The sequence below is a fragment of the Camelus bactrianus genome, chromosome 3 (assembly GCF_048773025.1).
Source record: "Camelus bactrianus isolate YW-2024 breed Bactrian camel chromosome 3, ASM4877302v1, whole genome shotgun sequence".
Classification (NCBI taxonomy): domain Eukaryota; kingdom Metazoa; phylum Chordata; class Mammalia; order Artiodactyla; family Camelidae; genus Camelus; species Camelus bactrianus.
In genome coordinates this window covers 108869265-108885219 of record NC_133541.1, presented here as the reverse complement: position 1 = coordinate 108885219, position 15955 = coordinate 108869265, and the positions used below count along the sequence as shown (strand labels likewise).

The following is a 15955-nucleotide window of genomic DNA, read 5'->3' as shown; positions in this document are numbered from 1 at the left end:
GTATTGAAAGCCATGAGCCTGGGGGAGATCACCAAGGAGTGAATGTAGACTGCAAAGAGAGTAGACCAAGGGTTTATCCCTGTGATACTCTAACACTGAGAGGTTGGGGGACAAGGAGGATCCAATAAAGGAGAAAGAAAAGGAGCAACCAGTGATGTTGGAGGAAAATCAAGAGAGGATTTTATCTGGGAAGCCAGGTGAAGGACGTGTATCAGGAAGGAAGGAGTGAGTGATCTGCTGCATAATATGCCGCTGAGGTCAAGTAAGACGGGAAGTGATATCAATCATGGGATTTGGCAACACAGAGGGCACCGAATACCCTGACACCAGCAGTTTCAGTGTCGTGGTGGGTGAGGGGTGAGAGAGAGGTTTTTGGTGTCTCTGAAGGCTCAGGAGTGTAGAACCCTGGAGAGGCCTGTGAAGAAGAATCCAAACGACAGGGTCTTGATCAACAAGGCATCGCCGGGTCTGTTTCCTCATCTGCAAGATGGAGATGTCATCCCTGTTCAGACCTTCCCATGGAGAGCCATGAGGGCCACATGAGACCATAGACAGGAGAGCACTTCGAGGGTTTTTATGCTCTACAAATACAATGTCTAAAAGAGCCTCGAGAATCAACAAAGACTACTCCTCCAGCCTGTGAAAATACAACTAACATTCTTTGCACTGGCAGCTTCTGAGCAGGGCTTTTTATAAGCACTTCTTGGCTTCGCTGACGGCCATCTGGGTTTTCTTTGCAGCTGGTCAACGGAGTGCTCCAGCTGGAATACCGATGCCCAGGTGGCTTCTATGGAAAACTTTCCTCCCAGTTTCACGTGAATGACCAAGAGTGGCACTCCGTTCTGGTGGAGGAGATGGACGCTTCCATTCGCCTGTTGGTTGACCGCACAGGCAACGCCTCTCTTGTGCTCCCAGAGAACTGCCAGGGTCTGAGGCCTGAAAGAGACCTCTTTCTGGGCGGCCTTGTCCTCTTGAATTCTTCCCCAAATGTCTCCCAGGGCTTCGAAGGCTGTCTGGATGCTGTGGTGATCAACGGAGAGGTGCTGGAGCTGCTGGCCCACGGCAAGAAGGCGGCAGGCTTGCTGGAGAGGTGGGCCCTCAGCCAGTGCTGCTTCCACAGTGATGAGTGCAGCCCGAACCCATGTCTCAATGGTGGAAAGTGCTCACAGAGCCGTGGGGCAGGTGAGGCTGGGGCTCACCCCAAGGCTTATCCCAGGAGGCTCTTCACAGGGCTCCGCGTGTTGAACTAGCAATCGTATTTCACTGTAGAGTTTACAAAGCACAGTCCTCCACCACAGCCCCACAAGGGAGAGTGGGGGTTGGGAAGAGAGCCATTAAAGCTCCATTTTGCTGCTGGAAACCACTGAGCTATGTAAGGGATACCCAGAGTGGTAAAGAAACTCACTCAAGGTCACAAAGCAGTTAGGTGAGAGGCATGCTTGGGGTGCAGATCTCAGTGGAGCACTTCTGCCTCCCGATTCCAAATGTCCCTCTTTCCTTCACTGGTCTTGTGAGTAACAGGTTGGATCTGCTAGGTTTACACTAGGGGAGGCCAGGAGTCTTCTTTCTCCCTCAGCAAGAACTACCTTTGATTCCACTTTTTTGGATGAGGGTAGGGTACACGTGGGGACCTCTGATGTTGAAGGCTGAGTTCATCACCCATCTTAGTGTCATCACTGGTCCATGCTACTTTCTCTTTCTTATTCCCCTTTAATCCTTCTCCCTTCCCCAAACCCATCAGCAAAAGTTTTTTCCATGAGTTCTTTCAAAATGATATTACTATTTTCCACATGCTTGAGTTTCTGACTTACATGAGTGGTATATCACATTTTATACTTTTCCATCCACGCTGCCACAAGTAATTCTTACTCACTGCTTTTCACTGCAGCTCAGGTCTCCAAGGTGTGAGTGTACTGACCTTTCCCCCCTCTCTGCTCTCCCAGAAATGGACCTTCCCCCTCGTCAACAATGCTGCACTGAACATCCTCACATGTCACCTCATGAACCTATATGCGAACTTCTTTCACACACACACACACACGTGTACACACCACCACCACCACACAGAGATGGAATTCACCTACCTAGGGTATACTAACAGTTATTCTGACTAAAGAGAGTGAAACTGCTTTCCAACCTGGCTGCAGCAGTCTGTCCTTCCACCGTCCAAGTGCATGAGTGTCCACACTTGGCATTATCTCATTTTCTAATTTTTGCCTGACTAATAATACTGTCATTTCTACCTGCAAGATATCCAAGGAGTCCATTGCTTCTGCATCCCCATTGCCATCTGTCTGCCCCCAGCCCCCGTCACCTCTCATCTTTTCTTCTACACCAGGCACTTCCCTGCTCTCCTGCTTCTCTCCCTCCGCCAGCATCTTCCGGCAGGGCATCAGAGCCTTCTGTATACAATGCAGATCTGAGCAGGTCACTTCCCTGCTTAGAACCTCGAGGTGGCTTCCCCTGGCTATTAAGAGGGAGCCCCAGTTCCTAATTTCTGCATATGGCTCATATGCTTTGGCCCCTCCCACCTCCCGGCCCTGCAGCTCCCACTCGCCACTTTGGTCCTTAGGCTCGCCCACCCTGGTGACATGCCACACTCTCTCCTCCCAGCCTTTGTGCACGTTCTCCTCTGCCTGAAATGCCTTCCTCTTTGCCCCTCTATCTTTTTGCCTGGCTAATTTTTACTCATCCTTCAGGTCTCAACTAAAATATCACCTCCTCCAAGAAACCCTCTGCGTGCCTGGTCTAGTCCCCTCCCTCAACATTTCCCATCAATAAAACAAATTTTTATGATAATTACTAATATACTGATATTATTTATAACTGTCTGAGTTTGAATCCCAAGTTTGCCGTTTGCTTGCTGTGTGACCTTGAGCAAATGTCAGACATTCCCTTGGGCCTCATTTCCTGACCTGCCATCAACTCGTACCTGGGCCTGATGAGGACAATAGCAGTAACCAATCTCAGAGCTGTCAGGAGGATCAAATGAGCTAATACCTGAAGATTCTTAGAACAATGACAACACTAAATAGTGTCGTCTAGGATGACGATGAGGACACCCGTGATTATTCTTTAGATGCCCGCTCTCTGTACACTGTAAGCTGGTGGAGGGCAGGGACAACTCTTCTTGTGCAGCGGGACACCAGTGCCCAACACGGTGCCTGTGGCAAAGGGAGGCACCCGATAGCTAAATGTGCACACTGGAATCAGCAAAGATGCCGCGGTTGCCCCTGCATCCTGGAGGACCTGTCCGCCTGCGGCTGCACTGCTAAACCAGCGGCTCCCTCACCTCCCTTCCCTTCCCCCTAGGCTCTGTCTGCACGTGTCCCCCACAGTTCTCTGGGAGGCACTGCGAACAGAGAAAGGAGAACTGCACTTCGACGCCCTGCCTGGAAGGTGGAACTTGCATATCCTCCCCCGAAGGAGCCTCCTGTAACTGCCCTCACCCCTACATGGGAGACAGGTAAGCACGGGAGAGGCCATCTACCATTGGCTCCTCTCCCTGTTTTAGCACCACTGGGGAATGACCTCTGCACTCTGACTCCTAGAGAAGCTGGCGGGCAGCCAGGGGCTGAGTGCTCCAGAAACTTGGCTTCTTGGCCTTTGCCACGTGTTAAGGCTCCTCCCCGACCCCCCTCACCTGCATCAGAGCACACTGGGAGGGGAGATGCTTGTGAAGAAGACAGATTTCCCAAGCCCTATTCTGAACCTATTGAACTGGACCCACCTGGCGGGAGCCCAGGAATCTGTACTTCCTACCAGCTAGCTCCTCAGGCGGTTCTGATCTTTGCTGAAGTCTGGAAATGGCTAATTCATATTCTCTTGCTCTAGACCGTGACTTCCCAGAAAGCGGCCTGGGGACGATGATTCCACTTGGTACAGGCACTGTGGGGGGTCTCAAACCCCACCACAAGCTACCTGTGCCTTGTATTGTGCTGATCGGGGGGCTGCAAGGGAAGGAGAATCATCGCTAGAATCCTAGACATAAAGAGGCTTTGGAAATTCTCTGATTTAACTTGGAAATTACTTGGAAACCTTTAAAAATCATGAGGGAGACTTGTGAAAAACACAGATTCCTGAACCAACTAAATCAGAATCTCCAAGGAATGAGGTTTGGGATTCTACTTGTAACAAGATCCTAAGGGATCCCCTTGCTGTCAGTATGTGCCTAAGGGATCCAGTGATGTAGTCCACCCACTCATTTTACATATGGGTAAACTGAAGCCCAAAGAAGGAAAGGGCTTGTCCAAGATTCCTCTGTGTGTTTACAATCCAAGTCCTTTCTCTCAGCAACTGGCATTTCCGGCCCGCCATGTGCACCTGGCCCTGCTGTAGGGATGTGTTAGAAAGACACGTCCTGACTGAGAGTGGTGTTTGCATTTTAAAAGGGGAACCTGGGGAGGCCAACACTGAACCCAAAAGGACAAGCTGTCAGTGGTGAAATTTTAGGCACTGGGACTCATGTGGGATGGAGGGAGCCTTTCCCCAATACCCCTTAAAAGTGTGTAAAGCTGGCCACAGGAGTCTCCTAGGAGCCTCACACTACGGAAAGCCAAGCTGATGGTGACCTGAGAGGTCATATGGTTCTGGGTGCTTGCTCTGAGAAAGCTGTCCAGTTTAAGGTCTGTGTAGGCCTATGTTGGGTTCCTGCCACCTCAGAAAAAACAGCGGGTAACACTTGTGCCAGGGTGTCATTGCTGGGTGAGTGCTGACTTGTGTCCTGGGAGCCTGATCCGGAGGACAGATGGATATGCTGGCTGCCTCTACTGTAGTATATAACTGGAATCTGACCTCAGTGGTGGGCAGTGTATCCAAGGCCTAAATCTCATGGTGGAAATTGATGGAAATGCCCAAAGCCTAGATTCAAATGGTCCTCAATGAAACTATAGCTGAGTCACATACCTCACTGGGAGAGGATGGAAAGTTGATGTGAAACTGAAGTTGACAGGTTGATACATGTGATAATTACCTTTTTTCTTTGTGGAAAATTAGAGAGGCGGGCTTGAGTGCAGGGGTCTCCATCCCATCAATCTTTGTATGAGAGGACATGGAAAGGGCAATATAGTGACTCCACACTCTGAGTACTTCTCTGTCTCTGCAGGTGTGAAATGGAGGCAAGGGGCTGCTCAGAAGGACACTGCCTCGTCACCCCTGAGATCAAAAGGGGGGACTGGGGGCAGCTGGAGATTCTGATCATCATAGTGGCCCTACTGGTCATCACTGTAAGCTCCGCTGGGCTTCTCTTCTACTGCCGCCGTTGCAAGTCCCACAAACCCGTGGCCATGGAGGACCCAGACCTCCTGGCCAGGAGCATTGGTGTTGACACCCAAGCCATGCCTGCCATTGAGCTCAACCCCCTGAGCACCAGCTCCTGCAACAACCTGAACCAACTGGAGCCCAGCAAGACCCCAGCTCCAAATGAACTTGTCACTTTTGGACCCAGCTCTAAGCAACGGCCAGTGGTCTGCAGCGTGCCTCCCAGACTCCCACCAGCTGTGGTTACTTCCCACTCTGACAATGAGGCCATCATTAAGAGGACCTGGTCAGGCGAGGAGATGGGTCAGTATAGACACAGGTCTTTGGCCTCTGGGGTTGACATAAGGGGGCAGTGGACCGAAACACTCCATTATTGGAGGCACCAGGGTGTTGGCCACAATCCAGTCCAACCCCTTAGGGATGGGATAGGAAGGGATGTGTTCAAGGTCGCGGCACACTAGTGGGCTGGACCAGACCCCAGGCCTCTGGACTCAGAGTCTGTGTCTCATTCTGCTGCACCATAACCCACTCCTCTAAAGGATTGATGTGCATGGAAGAAACTTGTAGACCCTAGGTAGGGGTGGCTAGGATCCCTGGGGTGAAAGAGGGGCTTCTGTGTATTTGTGCTTTTCTGGAAAGGGAAAGAGGGGCAGTAGTCCAAGTTTCTGGTTGCGCAGTCTGGAGGTACGGCAGCCTTGGGCCAGACCTGGCTGGCCCACAGGGCCTTCACTCCCCTCTCATCTTTGGCTCAAAAGGAGGTGAATTTGTATATTTTCTGGCTTGTTCACTAATAGTTAAAGCAGGTATTTTCACTAACTTTCTGCCATTAGGATAACTGGGGCCCACAAAGATTTTCTTACTCATCCAACTATTCTGTAGTAGGGACAGAGCTAGGAGCAAGGATGCCTGACCTCCAATCTTCCAAGTCACAGCTCGTTTAATTACCCTCAGCGATAGATGCCATCACACCTCCTAGTCCAAAATGTGTGTCCGTTTCCTTCAATTGAGGACACAAAACTCACCAGTAGGTCTTGGGATGGAGTTGCAGTCTCCAGGAGTAGGGGTGGGCTGCATGGAGCCATTCCGATTCTTACCTTATTCACTGACCCTTGGACCCATGGCACAGATTTGCAAGATGGGCTGGCTTTGAGTTAAACCTCTGGTTTGAACTTGGCCCCACTGGATTCTAGATATGAATCTAAGCTGCCAGGGACAACGCACATAGGTGGGCCACACACCCACCCCCTCTTTGGCCCATGTCTACCACGTGCTAAGTCATGCAGAGCAGCTCTAAGGCCAGCTGGAACCTTCCCCAGGGAAACTCAGAGCTCACCCCATCTTTCTGTTCCCTTCCAGTGTACCCAGGTGGAGCCACGGTCTGGCCCCCTTCCTACTCCAGGAGGGAACGCTGGGAATATCCCCACTCCGAAGTGAACCCTGGCCCTCGGCCACCATCGCCTCACCACCACCAGACCCCAGCTGTGATGCCGGACCCCACTGGCCTCTATGGCGGCTTCCCCTTCCCGCTGGAGCTGGAAAACAAGCGAGCACCCCTCCCACCCCGTTACAGCAACCAGAACCTGGAAGATCTGATCCCCCCATGGCCCCCAAGTCCCCGGGAGCACCTGCTGGCCCCCTGTCTCAACGAGTACACAGCCATCAGCTACTACCACTCGCAGTTCCAGCAGGGAGGGGGAGGGCCCTGCCTGGCAGAGGGGGGCTACAAGGGGGTGAGCATGCGCCTCAGCCGGGCTGGGCCCTCCTACGCCGAGTGCGAGATGGGGGGTGGGCATCCCACAGGCCGGGGCCAGCCCCGGGCCCCCCCCAACTATGAGGGCTCTGACATGGTGGAGAGTGATTATGGGAGCTGTGAGGAGGTCATGTTCTAGCTGTCCTCAGATGGAAGGCAGGCGGGAGGCCGAGGACTTGGTATCTTCCTCTGTCTTGAAGGGAGTGAGTTGAGCATGGCTGGGAATGGAGGAGGTAAGCCCCCATACCCAGACCAGGCTGCCGGACCTTGAAATGTGCTCTTCCAGACTCCCAGCTAGTCCCTGAGGATGGAGGGAAGCTGAGGCCAGAGCTCCAGAAACAGCACTAGGGCCACCAGCAGAAATGGGGTGTGCAGAGCCATTATCCTGGAAACCCAGGAAAAACTGACTCCTGGGATGGGTAAGAGGCAGCATGTCTCACCAGTGGTCCCCCAGGAGGCAGGACATGAACTACTGGGCCGATCCTGTCCCACAGGTCACAGCTGCACTCAGGAGGCCAAGGTGGGCTCGTGCCTCGCAAGCAACCACCAAGGTGCTGGGTCACCAACCCTGGAGGGCAACAAGGTGTCCTCTTAGGGGCTGAGAGGTGAGCAGCAGGCGAGCGGGTACCACACATAGCCTGAGCACCCTGCCTTACTCACATGCTCACTGCAGAGTCGGCTCTGTGTCAGGCACTGTGCTAGGCATTGGCGACAAGGGGTCCCGGGGAGCATCACCTGGCCTCAGTCTCCTGGAGGTCCCACTCCTCTAATCTAATTCCAAGCACCTTGCTTCGCCTCTTTAAGTCATGTGACTTTGCACCAGCCAGGGCCTGCCAGGATCTGTGCAGCCCTGAACCGTCTTTATTAAAGAATTTAGACCTCATGGAACTCTGGGTTCTTCAGCCCAAGTTTCTCAAGCACTTTGGGCCAAAGGCAGGAAGGCCATCATTCTTCATTAAAAAAAAGTTTAGGCACTTTTCAAACTTGCTGTCTGGATGAGTTGTCCCAAAGGGATTTTTCTTCCCTAGACACAAGGAAATCAGAGCTCCCACGCAGAGAAGGGTGGAAGCAGGGAGCCAGACACGAGGAGTGTTCTTTCCTGCCCCTCCATCTCAGATGCTTGCCAATTTAAGTGTTACCTGCAACGACTCAACCCTATGCATGGAGGGTCAATGTGGGCACGTGTCTGCACGTGTGGGCGCCCATGTATAGGACATGTGTACACATGTGCAGGATGTATGTAGCCAGGAGTGGCAGGGACCAGAGACTTCTGGTGGCCTTGCCATTCCCTCCCCTGCTGATCCCTCTCTCTGGTCCACTGCCTTTTCACGTGTGTTGTTTCTGGAGACTGAAGTCAAAAAGAAGAGCAACAGAGACTCTTACCCATAGGGCTGCTGCTTACAGTGAGAGGGGGCTATGTGGGTGAGGGCATTGGTGTGAATGGTTCACGGCTGTGAGTGACAGTGAGTGTGAGTGATGGCATGCCTGGTGTCATCGGTCATTTGTTGTTGTTTTTTTTAACAATAAAATAATTTTTTTACTGTTATCTTCTGTGTTACTTAGGCTCTTTAGGGTTGGGTCAGGGGAAGGGCCCTTCCAATCTGAGGTCCATGGAATTTGGGAGCTGGAAGGGACCCTAGAGATCATTAAGCCCCAAACTTCACACACCTCACAAAATGGCTAAAATACGGAAGATGTGTTTTGTGTGTGTGTTACACACAGAGGAATGGAATACTACTCAGCCACGAAAAAGAATGAAATAATGCCATTTGCAGCAACATGGATGGACCTAGATATTATCATACTAAGTGAACTAAGAAAGAGAAAAACAAATATCATATATCTCTTATATTTGGAATCTTAAAAAAAATTATACAAATGAACTTATTTATAAAACAGAAAGAGACCCACAGACAGAGAAAATAAACTTATGGCTACTAAAGGGGAGAGGGGGAGAGGAATAAATTAGGAGTTTGGGATTAGCAGATACAAACTACTATATATAAAATAGATGAACAACAAGGTCCTAATGTATAGTGCAGGGAACTACATTCAATATCTTGTAATAACCTACAATGAAAAAATATATATGTGTGTGTATGTATATATATATGGATGTATAATTGGATCACTATGCTGTACACCAGAAACTAACACAACATTGTAAAACAACTATACTTCAATTAAAAAAAAAAAAGATCGCTGAGACCTACCCCTGACATACAAAATCAGAACCTCTGGGGCTGGCCCAGGATTCTCTAATTCCAGTACAATTGTCTGTAGTTAGTGAACAAGTCTGCTAAGCAGCAGGTTAGTGAAAGGCCCAGGACAAGACATCAGGACTGCTGACCCCCAGCTCACACCCTTTGCACATCACACTGGTCAGGGAGAGGGGACTTAATATCACACATCTTGGGGAGCCAGCCCTTGACGCCCAGAGTCAGCCTGTGGTTGCTGCTCCACAGCTTGCCCTGAGGCCTAGCTGCATGTGAACGTCACCTGGCCCATGCAGGTCCTGCGGGTACAACACCGAGATGAGACAGTCCAGTCCCTGCCATCAGGCTCCCAATGCAGGTAGGCAGTGAAGGCACACCCACGTGAGGCACCACAGCAGACCGTGGCCCTGGGGTCAGACGGGCTTAGTTCCAAACCCGCTCTGCCACGCACTAACGTGGCCTCAGGCAGGTATGACAGGGCCTCTTGCTGTTCAGTAAAATGACAAGAGTAAGTAATGGCTACCTCATAATACCATTCTGAGGGATAAGTTCAAAGAGCTTACAGCAACATAAACAATAAACGGTGACCATTATGCTAGGAAACAATGCAGGAAATCACAAACCATCTAGCCCAGTGTTGCCCAAATTTCTGTTGTTTGGCTTACCACTTTTATGATTTTCACCCTGACAGAATGACAGCTGTACTATTATTTACTTAATATTTTTCTTTTAGTGTATTTAAATTTTTAAAAATATTTTATTCACCTTAAAATGATAATCTCCATAAACTAAAGGATCTTGAAGTTACATTCTTTTCTAGCACAAAGGTAAATACATAAACATTCTGGATTTCAAAATGACTGTCCAGGGCCCCCTAAATCATCTTTGGGAAACACGGATCTGGTCCATCTTTGTTCCCGATGCTCCTCACTCTGACGCCCACAGAGCAGAAGGGGTTTGCCTGAACCAGAACTTCACAGGGGTGAGACCCACATTCAGGTCTGACACAAGGCTAGGGGTCTCCCTACAATACCACCTGCTCTCATCCTGGATGAAGGAGCCTCTCTCCAACCAGCCCACCTCTCTCCAGACCAGGCCTCTCCTTTCCTTTGTCCTTCTGAGCCTGCACTGTCATGGATCAGTCACCAGAGGGCTCTCTGGGATCAAGAAGCAGAGCCACAGACGACAGGGATGTTTTCAGGGAAATCCTTCCATCTCAAGCCACTGAGGTTCTGGTTCCAAATGTCTTGAGTCTGACACAGCATAAAAGTGGCAGAGAAAGGCAGAGACCCAGGTCTCCTGTCTTGACCCAGGTAAAAACACTGGATGTTTTCACAGTTCACCATGACCATCCTCTCCACCTCCTCTTACTGGCACTTGCTACAGGACAGGTGCTGGGCGAGCACTTGGCATGCCTTATCTCATTCAGTCCTCATAAAAAACCCATGATATAAGTACTGTCATCTCTGTTTTACAGATGGAGGAACAGAGGCACACCGGAATTAAGTGGCTTGTAACTTACGGAAGTGACATAAAGTGAAGTTTCTCAGTTCATCAGTGACAGGGTCAGGATTCAATCTAGGGCTGCCTGACTCTAGATCTATGCCTTATATTTGGGTTCATGAAACCAATGATAAAAACAGGACATCAGAGGATTGAGGAACAGAAGGAAGCAGGATGGAGAGGCCTTAATCTAATGATCCAACTGAGTTCAGAGGCCAGGAATGCCACTGTCATTCTAAGTGGTATTAACAGCTGGAACGCCTGGATTTTGGGAGGTGGAGTCTACTCAGCCCCAGGGCTCAACTCCAGGCCCTCCTTGTAATCCTGCATCCAGTTCTGGGCCTGGATCTAAAAGCAACACAGAAACCTTGGGCATTGCTAGAGGAGGGCAGCCAGGAAGTGGTTGGCAGGGTGAAGACTTACAACCACATCCTGTGCTGAAGGGCAGCTGGAACCCACCAGGACCAAAAGCAAAGGAATGGTGAGATCGCTCCTCAGATAGGTGGCCAGCACTACTGCGCCATCACATGAGGTTTTCAAGGTCTTACAGAGGAGGTAGTCAGATCTTTCAGGAATCAGAGCAGTGCTCTAGAGGGACACACGTGAGGTCCCAGGGAGAAAACTAGAGCCATAGCTAGAGTCTCAGAAATTGAGTATCTGGGGGTGGAAGGACAGACAGAGCCAAACCACTCTCTTCTGGACTGAAGATTATGGAGATTCTAAAAGATAAAGGGGAAAAAAGATACAATATGTAAAGTTTTGCGATATGGGATGACTTGCCTGGGGCCCACACTAGCTCCGTGTAGAGCGGCTGACCCACAATCCTGGCTCCACACGATGAGTAGGGGAAACACCATCCTGCGCGGGCACTGGGCACCGGTGCTGAACAGCAGCCCACACCGCAGCACCTGCAGACGGGCTCTGGAAGTCCTTGGCGACTCAGCGAGCCCGACCTAAGGAGAGGCGTAAGCAGTGGCACTCTGTGAAGAGCAGGAACATTCTCAGGGACCAGGCTGGGGAAAGATAAGCCTTTAGAATTTTTTCATGATGCCTCAACAGCCCTACAGGGTCCAGCCAAGGAAAGTGTTTGGTTAGGTTGATATGAAACTCAAATATAGTGATGTCAACTCCTCCCAGGCCAGGACACCATTCTCTACTGAAGGAGATGACACTGAATTTAGTAACCAACCCATTCCAGGTACAGGATTAGCCCCACGGATAGGCACTGGGAGCTCAAGCCTGATTTAATCAACGCCACAAACAATGCATGATATAGGGAAAGTGGCCAAGTGGTCACATCTCTCCTGCATCACTAGGGAGGAGGCTAACCCAAGAAGCTGGCATTGCTGACAAGGAAGCCATCAATTCTGACACAAGTGGCCAGGGAAGGTTCTCGAGAGGAGCAGCCATCCGAGCTGGGCCTTAGAGTGGAGCTTCAGATTGAGCACAGGGAGAAGGGCCAGCTGGGCTAAGAGAAAAGCCCAAAGGGAGGGCCTGAAGGTCCTAAGTATTTGGGCAATGGTGGGTGGTCCTAATGGGTGGGAGGGGAGGGACTGTGGAGCACAGGGTTGGGAAAGCAGCCTGGGGTCAGAATGAAAGAGGAGGCAGGTGACCCAGACCAGGGCCTGGAGATGTACTGTGTCCACTGAGGGATGTGAGGGGAGGGATGACAGAATCAGGTAAAAGGGATGTGGATCCTAGGGGCAAAGACATGAGGTCTGGACTCAGACACACCTGGCTCCACCATCTAGAAAATGTGTGATCTTGGGCAAGTCATTTAATTTTGTATGCCTCAGTTTGCAAAACAGGGATATTACAGATTGGAAAAAGAAAAGTACAGTTACCTCTAATTGCAGACAATGTGCCTGTCTACAGAGAAAATTCCAAGAATTTCAACCAGAAACTCATTGAACTACTGAGTGCAGAAATGTCATAAGATACAAGACTAACACTCAAAAATCAATTTCATCTCTATATACTACCAATGAACATGTGGAAACCAAAATAAAAAACACATTACCACTTATAATTTCTCCAAAGAAAATTAAATACTTAGGTATAAATCTAACAAAACATTTACAAGATCTGATAAGCAGTTAAAATAAAAAATAACACCACCATCAAATGCGGACAGGAATGCAAAGACACTGCATAATTTACACATTCCTGACGGAAATGTAAAATGGTACAGCCATCCTGGAAAACAGTTTGGAAATTCCTCTTAAAACTAAAAATGAACTTGCCATGTAACCCAGAAATTGCACGCCTGGACATTAATCCCAGAGAAATAAAAACTTATTTTCATGCAGAAACCTGTACATGAATATCCACAGCAGCTTTATTTGCACTAGCCAGACCTGGAAGCTATGCAGATTTCCTTCAGCAGGTGAATGGATAAGCAAACTGTGACATATCCACACCATGGAATACTACTCAGCAATGAGAAGGAACAAACAAATTACACATGCAACAACTTGGATGAACCTCAAGGAAATTATACTGAGTGAAAGAAGCCAAACTACACAAGGCTATATAGTGCATAATTCCACTTACAGAACAATTGAGAAGTAACATAATGATAGAGATGGAGAATAAACAGATTAGTGCTTGCCAGGGGATACGACTGGGGTCAGGGGTAGTACAGGGTGTAGGTGTGTCTATAAAGGGGTTGCATGAAGGAGTCCTGCGGTGTTGGTACAGTTAAGCATCTTGATTATGGTGGTGGAAGCCACACATGATAAACCTGCTTAGAGCTGCACATAAAAACACACATATGAAGTGCACATAACTGGAGAAACATGAATGAGCACTATGGATTGTGCCAATGTCAATTTCCTGGCTCTATCATGTACCATAGTTATGCAAGCCATCAACACTGGGGGAGACCAAGTGAAGGGTGCACTGATCCTCCCTAGACATTTCTTCGCACCTCCCTGTAAATCTATAATTACTTCAAAATAAAAAGCTTAAATTTTTAAAGACCAAATTTTAAAAAGAGGAAAATTATTTGAACAAATACTTCACTAAAGAAGATAGACCAAAGGCAAATAAGCCCAGGAACAGATGCAGAACATCACTAATCATTAGGCAATGCAAATTAAAATCACAATGAGGTACCACTACACATCCATTAAGATGGGTAAAACTGAAAAGACCACAGTATCAAGTGTTGGTGAGGGTGTGGAGCAAATGGAACTTTTATAAACTGTTGGTAAGAATCCTAAATGGTACAGCCACTTTAGAAAACAAATGTCCAGTATCCCATAAAGTTAGTATACACTTAATCATACAACCTCACAATTCCGCTCCAAGGTATTTGCCAAAGAGTAGTAAGTACATATGTCTACACAAAGATTTGTACATGAATATTTACAGAAGCTATATTCATAATACCAAAGACTGGAAAGCAACCCAAACATCCAACAACTAGTGAATGAATAAACAAATTATGGTTCAGCCATACAATGGAATATTATTCTGCAATAAAAAGAAACAAACTCCTGATACATGTCACAACATGGATGAGTATTAAAAGCATTATGTAAAGTGAAAGAAGCCAGAAAGGACCATATTTAATGTTCCATTTATATGACGTTCTAGAAAAGGCAGAACTAGAGACAGAAAAATCAGATCAGCTGTTTCCAAGGGCCGAGTGGTGTGGGGATGCGACTGACTGCAGAGAGGCACAGGGGACCTTTTGGGAGTAAATGAAACATTTCATATCTTGATTGGAAATGGTGGTCAGATGACTTGCATGCATTTGCCGAAACTCATCAAATTGTGCATCTAGAAACAGGTGACTTTCAGCATATGTAAAATATACCCCAATTTTTTTCAAAAAGAGGTCGAGACCAATGGCCAAGGGTCTAAAAAAGGGCATCAGTGGAAGACACACAGTTTCTTGGCCCACATCTGCAGTGGTCTGGGTCTGAGGAAGCCAGCCTGCCTAGCAAAGAGCCCTAGATTTAGGGTCCAAATTCAATTCACTGTCACTCAGTTTCTGCCTGTGCAAGTGCAGTGGGCCTAACTTGAGGGCCTTGGTTACCTGGAAGGAGAGGCTACAGCCACAGGTATGGACAGGAGCAGGAATAAAAACGCCAAGAGGTGAACAGTTAAGAAGGGTTGAATGCTCTGCCCAAAGCAAGTGAGCAAGACAAGATTGGAATGAATGAACGTATCATCAAAGAGAGCAAGTAAAGCTGCTTCTCTCCAAATCTTGGTTTTCTTTAATTCAGCTAATATTTCATAAAATGCCTCATAAACCCTTCATGCCGGGTGCTTTATAACTGTCTCTCTAACCCTCTCAACAGTCCCTGAGGGTGGCCCTCCCTCCCGAGGCTGTAACAAGTGCCTAGGAAAGCACTTGGGTTCTGCAATCACAAGGCTTGCATGTGTATCCCAACACTGTCCCTTGCTGGTTGGTGTCCTGGAACAGTCATTGAATCCCTTTGACATCCCCTCCTCCCAGTTTCAGGTTCCAGTAGTAACACTGATCACTGAAAAAGTCGTATTACTTTCCCAACCTTCCTCTCTCAGTAAATTGTTATGCTTCACCTGTGTTTCTTGAGGGCTCAGCTTTTAGACAAGTCTAATCTAGTAGCCAACAGAGATTAGTTTTCATATCATCTCGGGGACAGCTCAGGCGGCCTTGTTTTTCCTCCTACATGTGACAACAAGGGAAGGGGAGTCATCTCTTGCACTGTCCTGAAATCAGTCTCCCCACTTCAAGAAAGTTGGGTGTTGCCTGTTCTATCAGTCAGAGTTCTTCAGAGAAACAGAACCAGTAAGATGGAGATACTCGTACATACAAGTATGGGGAGGGCAGGGGAGAGGTTTCAAGGACTTATGTGGTGCGGTAGGGGCTGACAAGTAGCTGGAAACACTCGGGCAGAAGCTGATGCTACAGTCTTGAGGCAGAATTTCTTCTTCTTCAGTGAAACCTGAGTTATGTTCTAAAGGCCCTTCAGCTGACTGGATGAAGTCCACCCGCATTTTGAGCACTTTCTTTTTATTTAAAGGCAACTGACTGTTAACATTAACCACATCTACAAAATGCCTTCACAGCAACACCTCAGTTAACGTTGGACTGAATAACTGGGTTGCTCAGTACAATCGCCCAGCCACGCTGACCCTTAAAACTAACCATCACACCTGTCCTGTGAGGTCATGCAATACCCACAGAGGGGGCTGAGGATTCCTACTCAAGTTTTCAAGAGAAGCAGGAGCA

At 48.6% G+C, this 15955-nt stretch overlaps 1 protein-coding gene across 1 annotated transcript in view; it reads left to right on the top strand.

Moving 5' to 3' along the window:
* The window catches only part of FAT2 (FAT atypical cadherin 2), a 70616-nt gene extending 62061 nt beyond the window's left edge, over positions 1 to 8555 (top strand). Inside the window, exons 21-24 of the mRNA XM_010970011.3 lie at positions 741 to 1182; positions 3313 to 3466; positions 5105 to 5562; positions 6616 to 8555. Of these exons, the coding sequence (XP_010968313.2) occupies positions 741 to 1182; positions 3313 to 3466; positions 5105 to 5562; positions 6616 to 7148 (1587 nt within the window). The 3' untranslated portion in view covers positions 7149 to 8555. The remainder of the gene's footprint in view (positions 1 to 740; positions 1183 to 3312; positions 3467 to 5104; positions 5563 to 6615) is intronic.
* The last annotated feature ends 7400 nt before the right edge of the window (positions 8556 to 15955 follow it).